This window comes from Pecten maximus, chromosome 14 (assembly GCF_902652985.1).
Source record: "Pecten maximus chromosome 14, xPecMax1.1, whole genome shotgun sequence".
Lineage (NCBI taxonomy): Eukaryota > Metazoa > Mollusca > Bivalvia > Pectinida > Pectinidae > Pecten > Pecten maximus.
The window spans coordinates 17,985,603-18,011,829 of NC_047028.1; the positions used below are offsets into that span (position 1 = coordinate 17,985,603).

Sequence of the window (26,227 nt, forward strand, 5' to 3'; positions counted from 1 at the left end):
CTAGTTTGCTAACCTACGCTTTACTGAGAGACAACCACGTGGCGTGTGCAACATACTATATACGACGTCAAGTGATTTCTGTATATTTTATTTGATATTATTTTTACATTGTGTAAGTATTGTCACATAAGAAATCGCGAAATTAAAATAAAATCCGTATCAGTAGTTCGATAAGTATTAAGCCGCTATAAGAAATATTGTTATGCAGACACCATAAGGTTCTAGATATGTTATATGGAATAAATATTTCATTACAACAATAATGACCAAATATTAACGAATAGTATATAGTAGGAAATTGATGAGTGACGTTTCTTTTTATGGAGTTTTTTTTCATAAATAGTGTAACTTAGTTCTAATAAACAAAACAAAAGAGAAAAAAAAGAAAAAAAAGAAAAGACAATGACGCCTGCTCTTATCAACAGATGCGTGTATGCTACAATATCAATATTGTGTGGAGTTCAGTTTTGTTACTGTTAGCGCTAAATTAAAACCATTGTTATGAAGCAGTCAGTGTTATGTTAATGATATCCATTAAACATTAAGGAAATGTTAATACTTCAACTGTGTATCACTAAAGTATGACTTTTTCATAATCCATGTCTGTTGTTTCATTTGGATTTTGATCCGTGTGTTTACTAACAGAAATGAATGTACGTAGTCGGATATTAACATCACAAACCTTGTGGTCACTATCAAATTAACTCAATTACACATTGGTTGCATGCATTTCATCTATGGAATTATTTTCTACTATCTCTTCTTAAAATCGAGAAATGCATTCTTTGTAAGTTGCACTCGATTTAATATTCTTGTTTTCCCTTTTTCTAGAAAATATCTTTACCTTTTCTATTTCAAACGTATGTAATTAAGTATGTTCATTAGAAGTTTTTTTAAAACTGCCATTGATTTCAAATAACATTATCAAATTCAACCAAGATAATATGACGGTTTTTTGACAATGCTCTATTTAGCCACATGCTAATTCGCGCGCGCTCTCTCTCTCTCTATACATGTATATGTTCGACGGTAGGGCGGATAAGTATTTTATGGTAACATTTTTGTAAGACTACTTTGTGGATAAAAACATACGTTCATTACAAAATGTGTACCATCTGATCAATTGTAATATTTTGAAGATATGATTAAGAATTAATCTGTGTCGTCCTTCAAACATTCATGGAAATTAATTCTTTATTGCTAGTTGGGCATATTTTGTTTGATGTATTGCTTTTGAAGACGGTAGACTGTCAGCAATTAATCAAATGCTTAAATTTAGAAGTGTAAGTAGTGTTGAAAGCAGTACTTCAGTTGCATTTTTTTAGCGATAATTTATTTGTGATTGAAGCACGTGACTTGGTATTGCGAATACTTCATTAGGAATTAAACGGTCTTTGCATGTATTCATGAAATTATGAGATATATGTATGCAATATCAAAGTGCAGTGATAAGTTAACTTTGATATCGTGACTTTAAGCTGCCTTGTGAAATAGAATTTTCTGTTTGCTGGAGATTTGATTTAAATATGAATACTGTATTTTCCTTATCTGTCCTGAAATTTTCTCCTTTCGAATTGAATTTTTACATTAATATCAGGGATGTTTTGATTGAATTCACTTATCTTTTTACCTGCCAACGTAGACCCAACAGGAATAGTCAAGGGTAAGTTCTAGCTAGACTGACGGCCGCTGTTCTGATCAACACTAGTCTGGTATACATAGCTTATTTTTGTTTGCTGTGATTTTTGCTACTGAAGCATTGTAGCGAGAAATTGCGATCGAGAATATATTTTTAGATGTTAGATAATAAGAGTAGTTTTAGTTTAGACAATTAAAATATTTTTTAGATTTAAAACTATTAGAAGATACCTCAACTACAATGTTTGCTGTTTTTATGTATCCGCTATGAAGTGATCCGGTACGAAGTATTGTCCTATGTGACTTAGGAAAGTTTGTCATGCTCATTATCAGCAACTAAAAACAAATAGTTTGCATGAAACACCATCGTTGTGCAATCAACTGATTTGTTTCCTAAATTTTGACATTTTCTTTGATTTTGTATTTAGCTCCATTTTCATCAAAGTTGAAGCGGGGATATAAGTGTTCCATTGACATATATTGCTAGTTTCGTAGACTACCCGTAGAAATTTTCAATCTTTAGTTACATAATTGTGCTTTGATTTACATGTAACGTGACTATGTGTACGCTTCATCCTGTGTCTAATTTGCATTCGGTTTCTGATCTTAAGAAAACATTAACATTCCGTGCGATGTCGTATTTGTATTAAGGTTTGTCGTGTCTTAATTATGAATCGCTTCATAATTCGTTATTTGTTTGCTTTTGTCATGAAAGGTGACTTTACACATACGTACCTGAGTCCCCAATACAATCGATATCCCTTAACTTAAGGAAATCCCTTAACTTAAAATTTACCACTGGAAAAAGATTTATTTTTTCTTAAATACAACTATGCCTTCCTTTGTGGAATTTAAAGTTTAAGGATTTACCTAATTTAAGGAACGTTGATGAACGCGAGGTCAGATCTTTTTAATGAATAGACCATATATTGTCGTAATGACATACATCATGCAGACATCTTCCAAAATTCGAAAGGTTCCGCACTACTATTTGATTTTCCATTTTTGTATAAATCGGTCTGTTTGTCCTCATTCAGGGAAACTTTCTGGATATGTAAGTGCGTTATCTTTCGGAGTTGTCATAATTGCTGTTTTTCGGGATTGTGGATGATTCTCCATAAACTTTCATAAACTAATATTTGAAATGACAAAATGAATGTATCAGTTGTTCAACCATTAGAAATCTCTATATGTTAAAACAGTATTGTATACATTTATTCGGCCAAGTATGAAGCACATGTATGTGGAAAGTTGAACATGTATCATTAACATGGAGAGACAATTTGAACTTTTACAGAAATATATTTTGAAGAGAAAATATCAATTTGTATAAGAACTTAGCTGAAGGTGGTTTCCAATTTAACTTAAAGAAAATATAATGTAAGGAACAAAGAATATATAATGTAAGGAACTTTTCTTCTCTTTTTTTTTCTATCCGCAGTAGGACAAACAATACATAGCCATGATATACTAGACGGTGAAAGCTGATCGAATGTAGAAAAATATCATATGCTGTGGAATCAATATTTAGGTTTCAGTTTCATTTGTTTTTGTTACAGAGGCATTCCGAATCTAACGTACCTTTGACAGAGAAATATGCAGGAAAGACGACCTACTATAGGACCGATCATCCAAACTTCTCAACAGACTGCGTTCCCCTATCGTACACCTCTATTAATTATTCCTAAACAGAAAACTACACCTATAGAAGATAATGCATTGAAGTGCATTCTTGCCGTGACATGGATAAAATACGAAGGCTGTATTACCTGATTGGTGACAGTTTCCTTCGATTTTATATTACGCAGAATTTGACATTCAGTTATACCAACTAGAAGGAACATCAGTAGAGCTGTAAACTTTACCTTTCGCTAAACAATGTATATGCATTGTTAGACAAACAGTGTACGTAGGCGTTTTATACCGTTATTAACTGGGGTCTAGTGGGTTATTTTTCAAAACATATACGTGGCATCAAAACCAGTTATTAATTATTGTATGGTATTTTCAGTTTATCTAACAGAGCGAGGTTACTCGCAAATCAATCTATTTATAGTGCTCATTCTCTCTACTGTTACATTTATGTCTAACCCATTAAGATAACTATCCAATCGTAATGTTTTATTAGCATTTCATTATGACATCCACGTAATCTGTCTGATTTCAGACTTTTGAGTAATGAGTATAATGAATTTACGTTTCGGCATTATTACAAATGAATAAGTAAAATAAAGAATCCTGAATACAAAGCAGTTGAGTTTAAACAATCTTAAAGTAGTCCCCGCAGTGGTTTTCTGGTAAATGCTGATTAATGTTTATAATAGCATTAAACTTTTTGTTAAGTAAGAATCACATTAAACTTCTTATTGCGAATTATTTCATATCAATGGAAAATCCGCCCCAAATGTATATATATCAGATACTGACATTCTGCTAATTCTTGTGATAAAAATGATAATATAAATTGTGATATCTTTACTATGCAAACGATATGTTTGAAATGCTATATGCAATATGTCCAAAAATACCTACTTTTGATACCGACATCTAATCAGAAAATTAAATCAAGATGTTTATTTGTATATATTTGTGCAATTTGTCATAGTTTTTTTTAAGTGTCTTAGGAGAGACTTCTTTGATGTTAACTGTAAATAGTGTTTAATATCCACTACACACATATATATACATACTTATTGTCTCACAAAATATTTTATAAATCATTATTTTACATTTAAATTTTATTTTTATACTGATTGAAATGTTGATTACGCTAAATTGATGCACGTCTGTTTTCTTAGTTCTGTGCGTGGTGAGAAATCCTATTTACGTACATGTATGTGCTACATCATTTTTTGTGCTTACAAATAATTGTGACCTGCATAGATTAATCATTGATAATTAATTAATGCGAACAGTGGTTTTAAGCGATATTTTTATAATTGATAAATGTTTTAAACAAAATGGATGCCTTGTACATGAATCAGTAGTCCCTTTATGTGTGTTTGAAATATTGACGTGTTTTGCGAATTATGTTTTAAGGAAATGACAGCTATGCATCCATATTGTCGTTGATTTTACATCCTAACTGTATGAAATAATCCACTGGAAATACTTTTCATAATGCTGCTGCAAACAAGTTTGTCTGAATTTTCATGAACTGCTGAACTGATGGTTTGGAGTGTTATTCTCTGTTAATTTTAAGTTTTATTGAGGGCAATCTATTAAGAATACCATATTAGTATCTCTATGAGAAAATCTCATTTGTGTACTGCTGACATTCCTTTATATTATCAGAACTGTTTTCGATATCCCGGTGTGAAAGTCAGTGCTTAGTGTTGCCCTTACGATATCACAGGGACAACTATTCCAAATCTTTAATAAAGCTCAGACATTCCATATTAAAACATATTACACTGCTGAAAAACGATTAAAAGTTTTTTTTTTAAAAAGACAAAGAAAACGGTGATTTGTTTCCATCTTTCTTTAAGATTGAAACGATTTTCAACGCACTGTATCTTTCATGTTTCTCTATAAAATCATTTATTTTACAACAAAATATATACTAACTTATAATAATCTCTCTTGTTTATCCCGAATGGAAGAGCGCAACTAGTATAAATGTGGGCGGAAACCGGAGTACCTGGAAAATCGTAAGAAAAGAATTTTATAGATTATGGCATTGTACAGGTGGTCTTCATTTAGGAAATCGAACTTACTAGTGCATAAAGATCCAAAATGTTTTATGAATGAATGAAAATTTACATTTTAATTCACATTTTAATCATAACGCAACATACATGTGTCCGATTTACATGAGCAGTTAAAGGTAAATACTGATAATATGCAAATGAATGTGAGGTGTTGACATTATATACCAAAAATTGCTTTTTTTAGTTTGTGTTCAGATAAAGATAGCTTTCTATTTTATCTTATGTTTTGGTGAGTTACTAGATTGTTGCGACTGATTTATTATTGATGACATAGTGACGATTAGTACTACATTATTGTATAACATATCAGATATTCGGATTTATATCCTGATGCCCTAATGAGCTGTACATATTGTTTACTTACTTGAATGTCAATTATACCTCCGATTGGTCAAATAGACCGTTGTGATAATATTTGAAAATTATTATATTTTAAAGTTTCAGTGCTGAGGATTATGAGTTTATAGAAGTTAATGCTTTAATAGTCAATACAAAAGAAATTAAAAATATTGTACACTTTTATGGCATTGTTTGTTAATCATTGTATGGCAGAGCATGTTGGATATTCCGATGTAGAGAGAAAAGGTGCCACGTCGACAATATACAAGGGAAAATCCTACCAATAAAATACACCAGGAATGACATCGACACAATAGGCATGGGACACATTTATCTATGGTGAAGCCGACTTCTCGCACGCTCCCACTTATTTGTTCTGTCGTGCACTTTAGCACATTAACTTGGCGTTTTATAAAGGTAAAAACATGTTTCATATCAAATTGTCTTTCTCTCGCATCAATTCAATAGTTTTGAAATAGTAAAAGTTAATGATTTCTAGATTGAATTTTTGCACAATTACTCGTGAGAAACAAATATCACCTGTATGTATTCGATATATATATAACCTTTATCGCGTATATGTATTCGTTATATATTAACTATTAACATTATGTATTCAATATAGATTAATTTATATCATCCCCGTGCAGACATCATGTACCTGTTTATTTACTACAGAATCTTGGCCTCTGATCGATCAGTCTGGCATGATTCAGAAGGGAGATAACTCAAATTAGTTACATATCAGAAATAAGAATAGAGATTTTTATTAGTCCCCTGCCGTTTGAAAAACGGGGGGACTTTAGGTTTACCCTCCGTCCGTCTGTCTGTCCGTCCGTCCGTCCGTCTGTCTGTCTCTGTCACGCAACAGTTGTCCGGATAACTTCTAAAGTACTACTCCGATTTTAACGAAACTTGGTATACATGATCAGTATAACATGTAGTTGTGCATCCCACATTTTTTCCCCCGAAAAACCATTTTTCAAAATAGCCGCCGGCTTCTCATTGGTTGAGGCTTGTCCGGACAACTCTTAAAGTACTACTCCGATTTTAAAGAAACTTGGTATGCCTTATCAGTATAACATGTAGTTGTGCATCCCACATTTTTTTTTCCGAAAAAACATTTTTCAAAATAGCCGCCGGCTTCTCATTGGTTGAGGCTTGTCCGGACAACTCCTCTTAAAGTACTACTCCGATTTTAACGAAACTTGGTATACATTATCAGTATAACATGTAGTTGTGCATCCTTTTTTTTTCTTTTTTCTTTTCAAAAAAACATTTTTCAAAATGGCTGCCGGCTCCTCATTGGTTGAGGCTTGTCCGGACAACTCCTCCTAAAGTACTACTCCGATTTTAACGAAACTTGGTATACATGATCAGTATAACAGTTTAAAAAAAGGGAAATGAACAGGTGCACTCCTAGGTCAGGCAGGGGACTTTGTATTGCTTTTGCAATACTATCCATCCTTGTTCAATTTTGACACAATGGGTTTGAGATTGATGTATTCTGAAATCCATCAACGCATAAAACATATTCCATGGAGTTCGGTATACTGGAGGCGACCATACAAAATACCAACAATCTGGATATATTAACATGATCTATTCTATTACGTAATATACAATTATATCTGACGTATCATTACAATGATATCATTTTCGATAGAGTCAACTCGCGTACATACAGTCATTACTTTTCTAACAAACTCTTTACCGGTACACACTCACAAACAGGAATATAATTACAAGCTTACCGAATTACAAAAGAGTATCCTAACTCTGAAGTTATCATAGCGGAGTATTACAGTGGAAATCTATCCATGAAGTAGATAGCAATGTGTCTGTTCTAGGATCCCGATAAATGCATTCGAAGTTCGAACTGAAATGTTGTCGTAGTTGTCCTCGAGTATACACAAAGTGTCCGGTACCTCTCAAAATCACAGTGTGATGTAATCTTTGAGCATGATCTACCGTCCAATGACTTCAGATATACATGTAATGTAATCCTGTAATCCCACGAAAAGAAAAATTCAACAGTAAAAAGGATAAGTTGTGATCTCGGAATTAGATATCGAAACATTCAACAACAAATGGCAGCGGTAAAGCATATATTAATGTATACAACATCATCTTATGTGTTCTGCGTTTTACGTAGACATACTAATTTCGTTATTGAGAGCCAATTTCTTTTCTGTTGAGTCGATCTGAAATAAAAAGCAAATATGTTTTAATATACACAAATACAATATATATTGAATTTATAAACGATAAAAAAATCATAATTTTGATATAATACCAATATAAAAATAACCAAGACTGGATATGTACATTATATCAATTCAAGCTTTTTTTTTTAGATTCCTCGATATTAGATGATATTAAGAAGAAAAACAAAACACAAACAAAGAAACAAAACACTTGATTGTCATTATAAAAACGATCCAGACACAATATAACAATATCACTGCTTGAAAATTGCGGTAATATGGCATACTTAAGGGTTGAATTGTCAACTTTGATTTCCACACTTGTGTCCCCATCATCACTGATGAGTCAAAGGAAAACTTAACATATATTTCCACCATGTTAAATTAATTTACAAAAAACACCAACAAACCTACCACAACTACTTCCGGTTCCTCATATTTCGATAATTTAGCTTTCCTTTTTCTAGCTTTCCTCAACTCTTCTTCTGTTTCCAGTTTCTCTTCGAATGCTTTTATAGCCTGTTTCCGAAGCGACCTCAAATGAGGGTTGTTATGTAATGTGTAAACCAGATGCCATCGATGTTGTACCTTTCGTTTTCGTCTACTTTCGTGTTCTACAAAATCTGGAATAGAGACATAGTACTAAACATTTAATTTGATTTAAAGAAACAATTATGACAAATTAGTACCTACCATAAATTATTACTTACCTGGAGCGTTTCACAATATCAGTTAAATATAATCTGGTGTCTGATGCAAATTAAATTACCGGTCTGCTTACAACAGACAAGGGCACCGGGTCTGCTTAAAACAGACAAGGACATCGGATCTACTTACAACAGACAAGGACATCGGATCTACTTACAACAGACAAGGACATCGGATCTACTTACAACAGACAAGGACATCGGATCTACTTACAACAGACAAGGACATCGGATCTACTTACAACAGACAAGGACATCGGATCTACTTACAACAGACAAGGACATCGGATCTACTTACAACAGATAAAGGATCTTACGATTAGGTCTTTAATATGTATATTTATGTCAGATTGAACAACTACATTATGACATCTGGAATTTTAGTCAAAGTGAAATAAACATTGATATATACCCATTGCTTTTTCGGTTTTCTCTGAATCCAGTGTCTTGGCCATTTCCGTGGATGACGGAGCATAGACTTGAAGTATTGAAATGAATGCCAGAACAACTGGATGTCTTTGTGCATTTTCCATATGAAGGAATCCAACAAATGCATCAAAACCTGTAAATAAGTGAAAAGTTAATGGAGAATCGAACTGCAAATCACAGTGCTTTACTGGCAAACGTTAAATTATATCTATATAGCGAGTTGTGGCGTTCTACATACCCACGTAAATATGTCAAAAAATGAAATTAAACGTAAAGGTTAAAAGAAATCGTCAAAAGGAATAATATGAAATTCGAATAGTGAAATGAATATATCATAATGCATTAAAAGATGTGTAAAGTATTTGTAATCTTAAATATTTCAAAACTGATGTATAGGTTAAAACTATGATGGTAGATAGGATCTCCCAATACCACAATCAATTAATCATCCGTCTAGTAAACATGAAAACGGTTAAGGGATTTAATAACAGAAAGAAATAATGTTTGTTAGTTGATTTTTTTTGGTGTGTGTTGGGATGTGCTGGAGTTTGGGCACCTTTTGATGTAGTACCTGGTGAAACCTCGGACAGATGACCCCACTACCCTTTCAAGTCTGATTAGGGAATCGAACTCCGTCCGTCTAGGTGAATAATGAGTGCGCTACCCAGTTTGGTGTGTGATAATATCCTTGTAATAGAACCATCTTTGTATATACATTTGTACCTGTATATATGTAAATTTCGATTGTATGTTTAGTCGTCTATGTTTCTATCTGTGTGTTGATCTTACCCGGATCAAACAACTGAAATCTCCTAGGGAGTGTCGAGTGGTCGAGTCTGCCAAGGAATAAAGCTCCTAGTATGATGGACTTAATGATCCTCATCAGACAGGAAATGAGACCAAGGAAAATATTATAGTAAAACATAAAGTACGTAAACACGAAGAAACCGCGTCTGAAACAAAAAAAGAAGACGCCATTTTAGGGGTATAACCCTTGTGTTGTGTATGCATATTGATAGGTTTTTTCTACTAAAGATTCATAACTACTGTTTTGGGGAGTTATAAAAAGATTTAAAAACAAAATTATTTTGCGATTCACAAGTACAATGTATGTTACCCATTTTCTACCGTTAAATAAAATATTGGTACTATAATTTTTTTGCCTAGAGAAATTTCAAATATTCATTTTGATTATATGAATCGACAGTCTTATTTTTCGAGAAAATGTTTCTCTATATTTTGTAAGGTCTGAGCAATCGAAATCAACATTTCCCCCTTTAACACAACATTGTCTGTTTGTGTAATATAAATAAACCATTATGAAAAAATTATCAAATTTTATTTATCAAAGATGGTGCTCTTCCGGAAAGAAGGTAAACCTCCAAGTTATGTCATATGTTTTCATACTATTACCTGTTTTTTTGTTGTTGTTTTTTTTCAATTCATCAATAATTCCTTTTTCATACCTGTTATCGAGGGCAAGCACTTCATCCTTTTCTTGAAGAAATACCAACTTTGATATCCAGGTCTGTGCCAGATTTATTACAATCGTAGTAACAGGGATTGACCTGAAGAGAAATCAGTATTTGTTTCAGAAAAAAAATATTATAAAAGCGTAACTGGATATTTATATCCTAATAGTCAATGCATTGTATCATTGATCATTTTTTATATTGTAGATATCGACCGTTATTAGATAATAGGTTTACAAAACATTAATAAACCACATCATTGCGAAAACTTTGATACGAAATATAATATTGATTAATATGACAGGAAAATAAAAGAGAGAATAACAAAAAATATATATTGCTAATGTAATATATACATTTCTAAATTGCAAAAAAAAAAAAAAAACCAACAAAAAACAAAACAAAAGAACAAAACCAAAAAAACGGTCCATCCTTACTTTAAGACAGACGTGGTCGAAAATTACATCCACAGTTGATGAATGAGCTCAGCCTATACTAAACCATACGTCATATTACCAGAGGTTGACTTACGTTGATATTTTAACACTGGTTTTGGAAATACTTGTATTGTGACACGGAAAGATGCCCTTATGAATTGGAAAGACTTTAATAGATAAGAATTGTTTACATATTACGTACATCTATTTCGATTAATAACTAACCTCAATCTTCATATGCTAATGTTGGTAATTGATGAATTTAGAAGCCTAGGACCTGTTTTGTTGCTCGGCGCTGTACATTTTTTATCACTATTGCACTTTCTTTCTATATTGATACACCAAACTGGGTTTTAATACTCTATATGTATTTGGTCTAATTAAAGCAGTAAATGATATTTTAAAGTTGTTGATGTCCATGTACAATTTGCATTCGTTCTTCTCAATATGCCCATAATAGAATTTTGGGAGTCTTAAGTAACCACGGATTTTTGTAAGTTATGTACTACATTAAATCAACTTACCAGACGGCAAGGATGATGTTTGTTATGAGGTATCCATATCCTTGTTCAAAAAGAATGATGACGGTGGCGAAAGCCATGCAAAACAGCAGCAGGAGAAACCATTGGATTAAGTATGCTGCAATATAATACAAAGTAGAAACTTATATGTAGATAAAGTGCAAAGATAGTAACAGAAACTATTGAAAGCAATTGGGAAAAGACTGTATCAAGTAGGCTGCAAAATACATCTGAGGAATATTGCCTAACCAAGCTGCAAAGGTAGTAACTATGGTATCATCTAAGCTTCAACTGTAGTAACTATGGTATCATCTAAGCTTCAAAGGTAGTAACTGTGGTATCATCTAAGGTTCAAAAAATAACTTTTGTACCCAGGACTCCTTCAAACATATCTTTCCCATGAGATTTATTTTCGCGTTAATACACAATGCGATTCAATCGCGAATTCAAATCCTTCGCGATTATCTGTTCAAAACAACACCTTTGCATGGCGGTTATCGCTCACCGATTTAGGAGGCTTGCTGAGTTAATGACGCTAATAGGTCAGCGTTCGTGAAATCATTTATTCGCGAATATGGCTGAAGAATTAAGTTAGCGAAATATAGTACTCGCGAAATCTAACTGATTTACAGTAGTAACAGGAATTATTGTAAAAGTTGTAAAGGTATACATGAGATATTACGCGACCACCGCTCAAAGATTACTTTGAGTTCCAAACTTTTATCATGTAAACATATGCGTAGTTTGAAGTAAATGCATTGAAAACGGATTCATACAATATCTTATTTTGAAATGACATTTCTTTTAAAGATGACATGGTCTGTAATATTATTTCATCTTAATTAACATATGTTTTGACTATTGACGTCATACTTTTAATTTTAACATATATCTTACACCATGTGGTATATCCGACTTGATAACCGCTATATCTCATCGTGCCAACCTGTTAAAAACAGAAATAAACTGTTAGATATTGTACTTGAAATAGATTTGTAGTGTTTCATGCTATTTGATGTGGTATCTGTAGCGTTGTAAAACAGTTCTTTTACTCTGTAAAATTTAGTTCTTAAGACGAATGTGAATATTTTGTTTTTTGTTGTTGTTATTTTTGTTCAAAAGCGGGATTTATTAGTAGTATTAAGTATGAATAGAATCAGTAATACAAAAAGAAAAGATGACAGGCAATCAGAGCTGCAAATGTCCTGCTCACACTCCAATAGGATTGTGGATGCTTCCTTATCAGAGAACAAATATTTTATTAAATTCTGCCAATATAATGTATGCTTACGGAATTATTTTCTAAATTGATTTGAAATTGTAAATTAATGTTCAGTTGAGTTAAATATGAAATTACAACGATACATTGGAAATTCGGTGAAACATGTCTTACCAGAATTGAAGAATTAGTTTTCTCCTCTCGAGCCGGAACATGGTAGTTAATTCCTTTATGTAGAGCTAGTAGGTATTTTCTATGAACAAAAATTATAAAAAGACTTATTGAGGAATAATAATAATAATAAAAAAAAAATAAAGAATAAAGTAAAACAAAATGAAACACTATAAACGTATATTGCTCTTAAGACGAAGATAAATAATGACAAAAAAGCAGAAACTAGGAACCGAAAAAATAAGACAGTTATCATTTTCACAAAAAAACAACCGGAAATTGTACAAAATGTTAATATCATTATATCATTTACAAATATAGACAATGACCCTGCAGTACTACGGTTTATATCGGTTCCAAACGGGCACCTGGGCACTAACGTAGTTTTGTATCAACATTACAAGTACGATAGTTTGATATTCTTGTGCTTTGAAAAGATTACTGTGTTACATTTGTTTCATATTTACCTGTATGAAGAAATGATATGTAAAAGGATCAATGAAGCCAGGACACACTCCAAGACTGTCGCTGCTATTATACAGGCTACAAATCCCGGGTAGAGAATGACATATATTTTCAAAAATATAAATCAGATATAAACTAAATAGTAGATAAAGCATTTGTAAAAAAAAAAATAAAAAAGACACAAAAAAACTCGTGTATTACACCACAACACGGAGAATTTTTTTTACTTCATGACAATATAAAGAATGTAGAGAATGTAATTGATGAAAATAGAGGTACAAAAATGTATGTGAAATGTAGATAAGGACATAAATGATTATTCAGACATTAGCCACATATATACATACACTCTATTAATGTCCTGTAATCATATATATGATGTCGGATTATGTGAATGGCACTCAAATTTTTCGCGTATTATTTAAAACATTAAAAATAATTAGATATATACACCTGTAATATTTTCGATAAGACGATTATAAAGAATCTAGATTAGCGTGTGTATGATATAGGCAATGTTATCAACCTGACTATAAGGTATCTAAGATATATACCTGTACGGTTTATTGGTATACGTACACCTGTAAGCGTCGACCAGATAGTAGGTAATATATATTGTGTCTTGGAGCGAAGCACTTGGGTTGGTACTCAGCAAATCAACAAGGTATTGTAAGAATTCGTCAATTAATGGAATGGTAAATATCAATAGTTCCACGGTTAACTGTGAAAAAATAAAAATGGTGTTCAGAATTTATCAAGAAGGTTTTGTAGGAATTCGTCAATAAATGATATGGTAAATATCAATAGTTCCACGGTTAACTGTAAAAAATGTTTTCAAAATTAATCAACAAGGTATTGTGGGAATTCGTCAATCAATGGAATGGTTAATGTCAATAGTTCTATGGTTACTGTCAGAAAAAAAATAAAAATAAATAAAACACGATGTTCAGAATTAATCAATAATCCACTCAATACAATTAATGATACAGGTCATTCACAGGAAATTAAGTGTGAATTTAAGAACATCAATTGTTCACGTGAGTGATACATGTCATTATAGCCACACTAATGTTAATATAACATGTCCACGTTCACGTTGGGTATAAATGCCAATAAGTCTATGGTAAAACACTCTCCATTGAAGGATTAATGAACCACATTGATCTAAGAAAGTCTTCCAAAACCAATAAAAACAACAGATGGAGATAGCAGCTACATTACTCAGCACGTCAATTAAAAAAAATAAGAGATTAATATTTTTTCATAAAAATCAATAACTTGCTATGGTGTTACGTTTTAATTCAGCATGACATGAACACATGTATCACGTTTTATTTATCAAATAGCTCATAATTCTGATTAATAAATAAAAACAATCCTTTAAATTCTGCAATGGCAATGACAAAAAAAAGATTGCAATTTGTCTACTGAAAAGTCCAACAGCAGACCTCACATCTGTACGGTGGAGTTTAACTAGTTAATCTCTTTCATACAAAGCGTAGCTATCAAGTCAGATATATAAAGGTGATATTGCGTGTACAATTAAATTTATTAGGAAAACTCATTATTGTCTTCAAACCTGCGGCAACGTACCTTGTAGATCAAAATGAAGCTGACCCCCACTGTGGCGAGGAATCTTGTCGAATACTTGAACTCTGGAATAATGTTAAGGAGCTATTTGTAGAATTTGATAAAACGCAGTTGTATAGTGATCGGATCGGTCTCTATAATTTATGTGGACATCAAGTGCCATGTTATCTATCCTTTCATGTAGCCTTTGTTCGAAACGTATCTATCATTTAAACGATAGTTTATATATCATAACCAATCATCGACGTCCTTTTTAGTACTTTTGATATACTTTTAATATCTGCTGGTAATTTTCGTTTTGAAGTTCATATTTATTTATCAATTCAATTCTTGACACACCTTGGTCACCATTAATACTTTTTATTTGTTAAATAGAAATGCAGATTTCATTAATTTTCTTTTATTAATTAGAACTGATATACGTAATGCCTCCTACCTGGATTTTTCTTATACAACCAAGGTTTCACTAGAGGTTTCAGAATTGACTTTATTTTCCCTTTGATCCCTGGTTCTACAACACTGTAGACAAAAAAAGAGTAAAATTAATATAATGAAAATAAAGGGGATGCAACCCATTCGTTATAGAAAATAGTGAGATGGAACTCGAACGCAAAAGATAATAGTATAAGTCGAAACAATATGAAATAGTGGAATTAATGCAAAATGGAAAAGAGAGTTTCGATAAAATCATGAAACTGGTTTTCCTATGAATCCTGTCGGCTGAGGTGTACGACACGCCATATATTTATATATATATATATATATATATAAAGAAATCTTACATTTTCTTGGGTCGAGGCAAAACGAAGTTTTTCTGAATATGTCTTCCCAGTATCGACTTTCTAAGATCTGTTAGCTTGTCCTCCTGACTAATAACCTTCATATCCTCCACGGATGTTGGTTTTACTATGAATTCCTGTAATGTCTTTATGAAGCGGACGGGTAGCACTATGGACAGGTACGTGAGACAGACAAGTTTGGGCAGGATCCGCAGCAATAATAAGACAGTGAATGTCTAGAGATATAAGAAATTAACATAACATAAAGAAATCACATTTTATGAAATGACTAATTAGGTCAGTTTATTCAACTGTTTCAAACTAAAATATGCTTTTTTTGTAGCCAACAATGATATAATACACCAAGCTTGTTGTGTGAAATGTGATTTTGTTGTTTGTCTTTATTACATAGTATGAGCAAGAAAATTGTGATCTTTTTAAAAGACACATTCACAATCTAGTTCATAAGCATATGTACTGTTGTGATGTTTAGAAGTTTTGTTTAAACTTCATGCAGGGCTAGCTTAAAGCTTGTTTTTTTATGTTTAAACGATGCATACTTGATTTATTTACAAATTGAGAGCTATTGATCAAATTTATTCTTTCCAGACGACTAAACATTGACAATGAATCCTTAGACTTACATAGTAATTTCAATGTATAGAAAAAAGATCTGTTTAACTTACCGCTCCATATTCGTTGCTACATACAAATGCTTCGTAGTACGCTATCACCATGAATGTCCACACATGGAGCGTACCAAAGCCGTAACTAAATACGGTCCGGAGGGAAAGAGAGGCGAAAAGAGGAAAGCATGCTATTCCATATACGATGACGGAGAGGATGATTACGAATACTGAAAGAGTAAGAAAAAGAATTCATGAATACTTTCAAACAGAAAGATGACTTGCGTTTGATCATTTTGACTCGATGTTTAGAAACGACATGGCAATATTCTTTTGATTGAGGTCCTTTTTTTTGTAAAACAAACCGTGGCACCAAAAAGATCATTGCATCCTGCGTTATCTTCTTTACTCATTATTTCATTTCTATTTTTTTTCTATTATCATTGGCTAAAATATGGTCATGACGGTGTGAGAAGTAAGATAAATTAATCTGGTTAAAAACACAGAGTGAATACTGCGTTTATGACGTCATACTATCTGTGACGTCGCAATGCCCCAATGTCGATTCCCTGTTATCAAGATCAATATAATAATATGCAATTCAAACCTTTTGCAAACAAGTTTCATATCTAATGTTAATATAAAGGAACTTGTAGAATCTATAACATTGACCGCGGGCTTCGCCCTCGGTCGATATTTGATTCTACCAGGTCGATGTTTTTTTTCAATATATACCTCACCAAGGTCTATAATTGATAAATAATTGTCCTCGAAAAATGGCATTCCTGACCATTTTGTCACTTACTTACTTACTTACGTTTATGACCTACCTCTATATCCGCCTGGACCGTTGTACTCTATGACGTATTTCGATTCCAGTACGATCTCACTACAGAGGAACGCTATTGAGCCAAATGCTGCCATGTACGAAATTCTGTGTTCCATAGCAAACACATCCATGGGGCTGTAATATTACACGGGTAGATAATATGATTTTATCGGGGTTCTGAGTTCAATGTATATGGAATAAAATCAAGATTTCTTTCATGTTTCTTCTCAAATGAATACTCTTATATCACTCTTAAATCACTGTTGATACGATAGGAAATATTTCTTTAGCTTGGATACAACGATATTTTTTCAACTTGATATGATTGTCAATGTACGCAATTTTTGTATTGTATTACATCTTTTCCAGTGAAATGTCGAGGAATATTTATCTTACAAAAGTGATATTTCTCACTTGTAAAAAAAATCACTTTTGTATATTCGAAACCAGTGAAAATGATTACTTTTTCTGATATTTGTCAGTAATTATCACTTTTTTATTTGACCAATAAAAGCACTGCTTACAATCAACAATTGGACAACTTGTGCGGCTAACAGTTTGATATTTTCACGAGTGCGTCAAAATATTAGCCTCATTCGAGAAATATATTTGGAATAACTGAAGACAATGTTAGATAACCTCTTTATACTATTATCGTACAAATTTCCTTTTTCTTTTTCTTCAAAATTAGATACATATAAGACTCTTTCATATGTGTATATGTAGGATAGGGACATTCCACCCGAGGGGTCACAAAATGTGGTGAAACCCGAGGCTTGCCGAGGGTTTTACCACATTTTGTGATCCCGAGGGTGGAATATCCCTATCCTACATACACACATAATGAAAGAGTCTTTTTCTCTCATATCATTACCGAATTTCTGGCGAAAGTGTCCCTCAGCCATCCATTTTCTTCAATTTTTTAATTTCTTTATTTGACGTTTTTACTAAATATACTTATGATATTCTGAAAGATCATACCCTATTTTTAGCAAACAGTGTTTGCACACAAATTTCATTCATTTTGTGGTTAAGTGATGAACGAATGAACAATTCGCCGATAAAAATTACCGTAACTTGACCGACTTTTACGTGGCCGTGATCAAATTGTCAACATCCGAGAAAAAGAAGTTCTATCAACAATACTGAAAGCCAACGCTGAAATGAGTTTCCCAACTTCAAATATAATTTGATTTGCACCTCGACATATTTAATCATTTCACAGAGCACACTGTACTTTTAAATGTCAAGTCAAATTTTTTTTTATAAAATACTACGTCACTGCATGACGTCACGACTGTCATTGGAATTCCATTCATAGTTCAATGAGAGTGATGTCGATCTCGATCGCCATGACGCGGCGATGTTTCGTGGCTGGTAATTTTAAATTCACTGTGATTTTGGCAACTTCGTGTGTGAACCAGCGAACAGTGACTCTATACGAGTATTCGATCTTTTCTGTGACATAGGATTATATGTGTTTAACCGGTTGTCTTGATGGAATGACGAAGGTAGGTCAGTCGATAGGCTAACGATGATCATATTGAAAGGCTAGGATGGCAGTTAGTTTTCATGGTTACTCTACACAAATATAGACTCTGAGTTACAATTGAACTAAATATTTTTTATATGAACATCGAGGGGTGTCATTTTTACCGAATGTTCGTTCATTTAAGAGCCAATTCCCAACTTCCAAATACACAGGTTACTGAGTAGGCCTAACAGTTACTGACAGTACCGTAGAGTAAACAAATTCCAGGGCCCCCTGCTGACGCAAACGGAACCATTTCATAGGTTGTGACGTTTGACATTTTCTTTTTTATATTTTTTTTTTATGTATGGCTTTTATTTTACTTCCTGTCATTGCCAGGTGATTGTGTGTGTTTACATGTTTTTAATGACAAATGACAAATCTGTCGGGTAGGCAATTCTGTATTGTACTGTACTGTAACTGTTACAACAGGCCTGTAGGCGTAGTCTAACTGTTTGTTACAGTAACGGAGTTATACGTTCGCTCAGATGAAATGTCTAATCGTTTAACCGTGTAGCCCTATTGATTTACTGCTGATATGATATATATTTATCTAAGAATGTATGTATTTTTATAGTTAAGTCCAACGTTTCAAAACCGACACCGACGATAAGGACTGTCGGATGTGAACACAAGCAGACGACGTTGTGAAAGTTGTCCCCCTTGAACGCAGATTAATCCGCGCGCGTGAAATGCTATGTAAGATAGATTTATCTTACATAGCTATCTTACATGGGCAAACTCTATCCAACATGGCGAGATATGAGAGAATAATCTATCTTACCTTACTAAACCTGGTTTTCCTCCACAACATTCTAGTTTTCTGTGTTTCCTCCTTATTGTAAATGCGAGAAACAGTATCTCCAACACCTATAATAATATCCGATCATAATTGAATATGACAAAGTAGGGGTGTTTTGAAATATGAATATGTGTAACTCAAAGCAACTGAGGGTATTGGTGATGTTACGTAAAAAGGGCTTTTATAAATACAGAAACATTGATGATGAATTAACAAATCTGGTTACGTAAAAAAAGGTTTTTATATCAACAGGTTTTTTTTCCTGGATAATAATTATTTCACTATGATTTTAATTTTTATGACACTATCCCCTGAATAAGATCGTATGTAGAATTAAGGAAACTTCAATGTATATTCAGAAAATCAAACTTACAGCCGGAATGACAAAGTAGTTGTATACATATCCGCCCGCCACGTCACTGTTACAAGTCCTGTAAAATACAGACAAATGTGTTACAAAACCCCTCACTAGACACCAACGCTTCATAGGAAAAGTTCATAAAGGAAACACTGTTCGAACTGGTCTGGATGTAACCATATTTGTCTGTGGAACCCTTCTAGAATAAATATTTTTGTAAAAGGGCGTTCTTCAGTCAAATATATTAAACAATGTCTTAAAATAAAAATCAGTGCTGTTGTTAATTATTCTTATATCAAAATATAATTTCATATATTCATTTTTTCTATTCAAATCAATTAACAAAACTGGGAACAAAAGATAAGACTCGGTGAAGATATAAAAGTGAAGATGTATCTCTTTCTTATACATGTTTATGCATTTTTATTTTTCTATCATTCTGTTTTCTTTTTTTAAACAAAAAATATTCCATGGAGTCGACATCTAAATTCCTCGTTCCTTGTATGTCAAAGAAGGAAAGACAATTCAACGCAAGAACTTAGAAATGTTTAAATACATTAAAAAAAGATAATTAATCAAATGATTTCATAAAGATACGTTATTGTCTTATTTTTAAGTGGTAACCGAATAAATAATAGGCAGTTGGAATTCCAATCAATTCAGTTTTGTAGATTTATTTATGATAAATGGTATTACAATGTATTAATACTTACTGTCATTTTTGTAGATTTACCTATGATAAATGGTATTACAATGTATTAATACTTACTGTCAGTTTTTTAGATTCACTTATGATAAATGGTATTACAATGTATTAATACTTACTGTCAGTTTTGTAGGTTTACCTATGTTAAATGGTATTACAATGTATCAATACTTACTGTCAGTTTTGTAGGTTTACCTATGATAAATGTATTAATACTTACTCTGTGGTGTCAGTTTCAGTTTCTGTAGTATTTGTTGTTCCCAAATTTGCGGCCAAATCCAGAAGAAATGATGATAAGAAAGACATCTGTAAACAAACAAAAAATTATTATTATCATTCTAAACTTTTCCCAATTTCAAAAAAAAGTTAAACTTAAAGCGTAGATGTAAATATGATATATATAGATAATATAGCCACGTTGGCTTTAACATGGACAGAAATCCTGGTGATATTGTCTGAAATAGATTGGAAAATTGCGTGACGAAAAAGTAACAAATCCTAACTAACAGTACCAACCGTGGATATCGAAGACCCAGTGAACTTTGCATTAACAGTTTATTTCTGTGACAATGCCTTGTCTGAGATCTGAAAGCTAATTACATCGTCACATGAGTTGAAATCAGCTCTAGGTAAATAACTTTCTCCACACCAGTTACAAAATATAGGTCATCATAAAAACTCCAGCTCCCCTCAAATATCAACAATAAACTTTGATTTTTTTGTTGATATAGGGTTAATGTATTGTAAGGATTTAAAAGGCTCTGGACAACTTCATTGGCCAGTTTTATTCGTCATTATATTGACAGTGTACTTCGCTGATATTCACTGTATTGAATGAAAACACATATTTAACTATGCAACCTGGTTGATAAATTGTATGAAATGTCCTGTGTCCTTATTTATTATCAAACTTTTTAACAAATATGGTTGATCGGATATGTGATTGATATTTCAAAATCATGGTACTTAAAGCACGTCTATCTCGAATGAGCATGGCTACATAATATGGTGCAGCTTCATCGATCAGATATAAAATGGTAAAAATATAATACATTTATTCGAAAACGGCTGTAATCAATAAAGTGGCCGCGGTGGCCGAGTGATTAAGGTGTCCCGACACTTTAACACTAGACCTCCACCTCTGGGTTGCGAGTTCCAAACCTACGTGGGGCAGTTGCCAGGTACTGACCGTAGGTCGGTAGTTTTTCTCCGGGTACTCCGGCTTTCCTCCACCTCCAAACCTGGCACGTCCTTAAATGTCCCTGGCTGTTAATAGGACGTTAAAAAAAAGCAAACTCAACCAAAGTAATCAATAAACGTACATTATTGAAGACCCTCACAAAAAGCTGTATATAACTGGTATATAAAGTAAACTATACATTAACACAAACGGGGCCTTGTTGATTCCGTCGACACGCAAGTTTAATCAAAACAAATATTTGCCCTATCGATTTTTCACCTTTTAAGCATTTATGTATAATTCATAGTTGAAACTCCCATTTGTAAAGAACGCTTATCAAGATATGAATATTTAATCTCGTTATAATTTACCAAACATTGAACAGAATGCCTATCAAACAATCATTTAAGATATAGTTCGTGTACCAAAAAGGACAGGACTTTAAAGACACGTGACAAAGCAATTTGTTTTTCATTTTCATTTATCTTTGATGTGACAGAAATCCTTATTTCTACCTCTGAAATGAATTTTATGAAATACAAATATATATATATATATAGGGTCAAGTAAATAATAACGACGGTAAGTTCCAATATATTTACTCGGTCCTACCAAACAACTAATTGCTGGATGCGTATTACTACACATAGATAATTGGATAATACAGATTTGCAATATATCAAAGAGCAAAGATTTTCATTAAATAATTAAGCCGCATGGAGACATTATGTTTTCATTTCGACATCACTGCTTTAGATTATGTTTTGAGGAGGCGGAATCCAGGGTCCTCTACATTTTCAATCACCTGTATACATAGGCCACAACTCTGCAGTCTACATGTTGACACAATACTGGAATATAAGCCATGCTAAGTGAATATTGACGCTGAATTTACAAACAAATATTGTTTAATGTACTATATATTGAGTCCAATAAAATCAGATGATGCTACAGTGGGTTTATAGGAGAAAACTCTAAACCAATATATCTACAATCTCTCATATCAATTTTTGAATAAATTAATTCGCATGATCTTTTTTTCTTTTCTTTAAAAAAAGAGTAAAATCTGCCTTTCAAAATTCATCTTGGTCATCCATCTTAAGAAATAATACATAGATCTGCAATAGACTTATATGTGACATCACCTTTATTTAATAATGTCGCATGCATATCTATCTGCGGTACAAAAAGCAAAATCCTGTCATTTGACATTGAATACTGCAGTTCAGTGCGTGGGAACCCTTCATGTCAAGCCAAACAGAAAATGTACACAGAACACGAACAGGTACCGACATGCTACACTAGCAACAGTGGAAAACCATCCACATATACAGGACAACAACATGACTCATCCTCAACTTCAAAATAATACAATAACATGGAGGTATAACACAAATATCACAGGCAATTTATATCTGAAAAATAGTATAATAACGTGTAGCCTTAAACACACAGACAACATATGGTCTGCAGAATGATATATAGTTATAGCTTTAAACACAGATATCCCAAGACCTACAAAACAATACATTGTTACAAAGCCTAAAGCATAGATATCCACAGGCCACATAAACAACACATTGTTACAAGGCCTGAAACACAGATATCCTCAGGCCACATAAACAATACATTGCTACAAAGCCCGAAACACAGATATCCTCAGGCCACATAAACAATACATTGTTACAAAGCCCGAAACACAGATATCCTCAGGGCACATAAACAATACATTGTTACAAAGCCCGAAACACAGATATCCTCAGGCCACAAAAACAATACATTGTTACAAAGCCTGAAACACAGATATCCTCAGGCCACATAAACAATACATTGTTACAAAGCCCGAAACACAGATATCCTCAGGCCACATAAACAATACATTGTTACAAAGCCTAAAACACAGATATCCTCAGGCCACATAAACAATACATTGTTACATAGCCTGAAACACAGATATCCTCAGGCCGCATAAACAATACATTGTAACAAAGCCCGAAACACAGATATCCTCAGGACACATAAACAATACATTGTTACATAGCCCGAAACACAGATATCCTCAGGCCACATAAACAATACATTGTTACAAAGCCTAAAACACAGATATCCTCAGGCCACATAAACAATATATTGTTACATAGCCTGAAACACAGATATCCTCAGACCACATAAACAATACAGTGTTACATAGCCTGAAACACAGATATCCTCAGGCCACATAAACAATACATTGTTACAAAGCCCGAAACACAGATATCCTCAGGCCACATAAACAATACATTGTTACATAGCCTGAAACACAGATATCCTCAGGCCAATTAAACAATACATTGTTACAAAGCCTGAAACACAGATATCCTCAGGCCACATAAACAACACATTGTTACATAGCCTGAAACACAGATATCCTCAGGCCACATAAACAATACATTGTTACATAGCCTGAAACACAGATATCCTCAGGCCACATAAACAATACATCGTTACATAGCCCGAAACACAGATATCCTCAGGCCACATAAACAATACATTGTTACAAAGCCCGAAACACAGATATCCTCAGGGCACATAAACAATACATTGTTACAAAGCCTAAAACACAGATATCCTCAGGCCACATAAACAATACATTGTTACATAGCCTGAAACACAGATATCCTCAGGCCACATAAACAATACATTGTAACAAAGCCCGAAACACAGATATCCTCAGGACACATAAACAATACATTGTTACATAGCCCGAAACACAGATATCCTCAGGCCACATAAACAATACATTGTTACAAAGCCTAAAACACAGATATCCTCAGGCCACATAAACAATATATTGTTACATAGCCTGAAACACAGATATCCTCAGACCACATAAACAATACAGTGTTACATAGCCTGAAACACAGATATCCTCAGGCCACATAAACAATACATTGTTACAAAGCCCGAAACACAGATATCCTCAGGCCACATAAACAATACATTGTTACATAGCCTGAAACACAGATATCCTCAGGCCAATTAAACAATACATTGTTACAAAGCCTGAAACACAGATATCCTCAGGCCACATAAACAACACATTGTTACATAGCCTGAAACACAGATATCCTCAGGCCACATAAACAATACATTGTTACATAGCCTGAAACACAGATATCCTCAGGCCACATAAACAATACATCGTTACATAGCCCGAAACACAGATATCCTCAGGCCACATAAACAATACATTGTTACAAAGCCCGAAACACAGATATCCTCAGGCCACATAAACAATACATTGTTACAAAGCCTGAAACACAGATTTATCCTCAGGTATACAAAACTTGCCTTAAACACAGATTATTACAGCGAAGTCTACGTCTCAATGTCCTATATCAGCAGAAACTAAAACAATACAAACATATATGGAAGAAATATACAAACAACACAATTGTCTTACCTTGTTTATCTTCTTCAGCCCTATAGGATTACAGGAATTGTAATAAGATAGTCACCGTAAAATAATATAAGTTTACATCGCCAAACTCATGGAACACACACTCAGCCTTCAGTATATGCAGGATATTATCATATAGAAAGAGAATCGACCAGCTACATGTCCACTGTTAGGCCACAGTTGCTTACATACCCTCCGCACGAATTTGAATATGTTTGTCAAATAAACTAATCCCTTCGGTCGACATAACGATGAAACGTCCCTCTTTATGAATATATATAGTCTATTTCCAACTAGGCACCAAGACAATCTACACACTACATGGTAGGTCTGTTGTACATGTTGAAATATCTATCACGTGACATACCCGATCATTCATTAAATCATATACCGCAGTAAGTGAATATTTGACTGTTCATTATATATTGAGGACTCAGAATTATTTATACAAATCATACATATAATTTCATTTGCGTTTGTTTAATGCCAAATAGATATTCCCAATACCAGAAACATTAGCCATTAGTATGACTAAACTGTGGTACAAATTATCTCTAGAATTAGCAGGATATATCAACAATTCAAGTCCCGTGTCATACTGAATGGAAAATAATTTAATTTTGTATGAAACACGCATTTTCATTGGCTGAAATAATTTTGTTATACCTCCATAACAAAATTTTTGACGGTGCGAAATGTAACGTCATTTTTGATTGACTGATGACGTTGCGTAATAATTTATCACAGAAAAGAGTTCGCCAAAGAAAGTGAAATATCTTGGTGTGTATAAGACGAAATTAAATTATAAGAATTAACATTAATTATTTTTTCTGTTACACAGTCATAACAGAAAAAACCGGAGTGTACTCTAAATAAACCGCGAAGCGGTTTATGAAGAGAGTACACTCAAGTTGTTTATCACAGAAAAGAGTTCGCCAAAGAAAGTGAAATACCTTGGTGTGTATAAGACGAAATTAAATTATAAGAATTAACATTAATTATTTTTTCTGTAATACAGTCATAACATAAAAAACTGGAGTGTACTCTCTTCATAAACCGCTTCGCGGTTTAT

The 26,227-nt window shown here is 33.1% G+C and overlaps 2 protein-coding genes across 4 annotated transcripts in view; one reads left to right on the forward strand and one right to left on the reverse strand.

The window, feature by feature from the left end:
- The window catches only part of LOC117341669 (probable phospholipid-transporting ATPase IF), a 57,245-nt gene extending 51,375 nt beyond the window's left edge, over positions 1-5,870 (forward strand). Inside the window, 2 exon segments of the mRNA XM_033903538.1 lie at positions 1,643-1,663; positions 3,198-5,870. Coding sequence (XP_033759429.1) covers positions 1,643-1,663; positions 3,198-3,225 — 49 coding nt within the window. The 3' untranslated portion in view covers positions 3,226-5,870.
- A 1,405-nt stretch (positions 5,871-7,275) lies between these two features.
- On the reverse strand, positions 7,276-25,467 carry LOC117342120 (stimulated by retinoic acid gene 6 protein-like). Of its 3 annotated transcripts, none has more exons than XM_033904123.1 (19): positions 25,159-25,467; positions 20,757-20,842; positions 19,846-19,903; positions 19,455-19,540; positions 17,141-17,274; positions 16,371-16,540; positions 15,688-15,920; positions 15,342-15,424; positions 14,909-14,970; positions 13,895-14,036; positions 13,318-13,393; positions 12,854-12,932; positions 12,358-12,406; positions 11,464-11,578; positions 10,497-10,598; positions 9,820-9,983; positions 9,014-9,163; positions 8,309-8,517; positions 7,276-7,891 (listed from the first exon to the last, which is right to left on the reverse strand). In XM_033904123.1, the coding sequence occupies exons 2-19, from the start codon at positions 20,840-20,842 to the stop codon at positions 7,835-7,837; spliced, it is 2,055 nt and encodes a 684-aa protein (XP_033760014.1). In that variant the 5' UTR covers positions 25,159-25,467; the 3' UTR covers positions 7,276-7,834. The 3 variants fall into 3 exon arrangements, with proteins under 3 accessions (XP_033760014.1, XP_033760015.1, XP_033760016.1); XM_033904124.1 differs by lacking the exon at positions 25,159-25,467 and adding an exon at positions 21,053-21,615; XM_033904125.1 differs by lacking the exons at positions 19,455-19,540; positions 25,159-25,467 and adding an exon at positions 21,053-21,615.
- Positions 25,468-26,227: the final 760 nt, after the last annotated feature.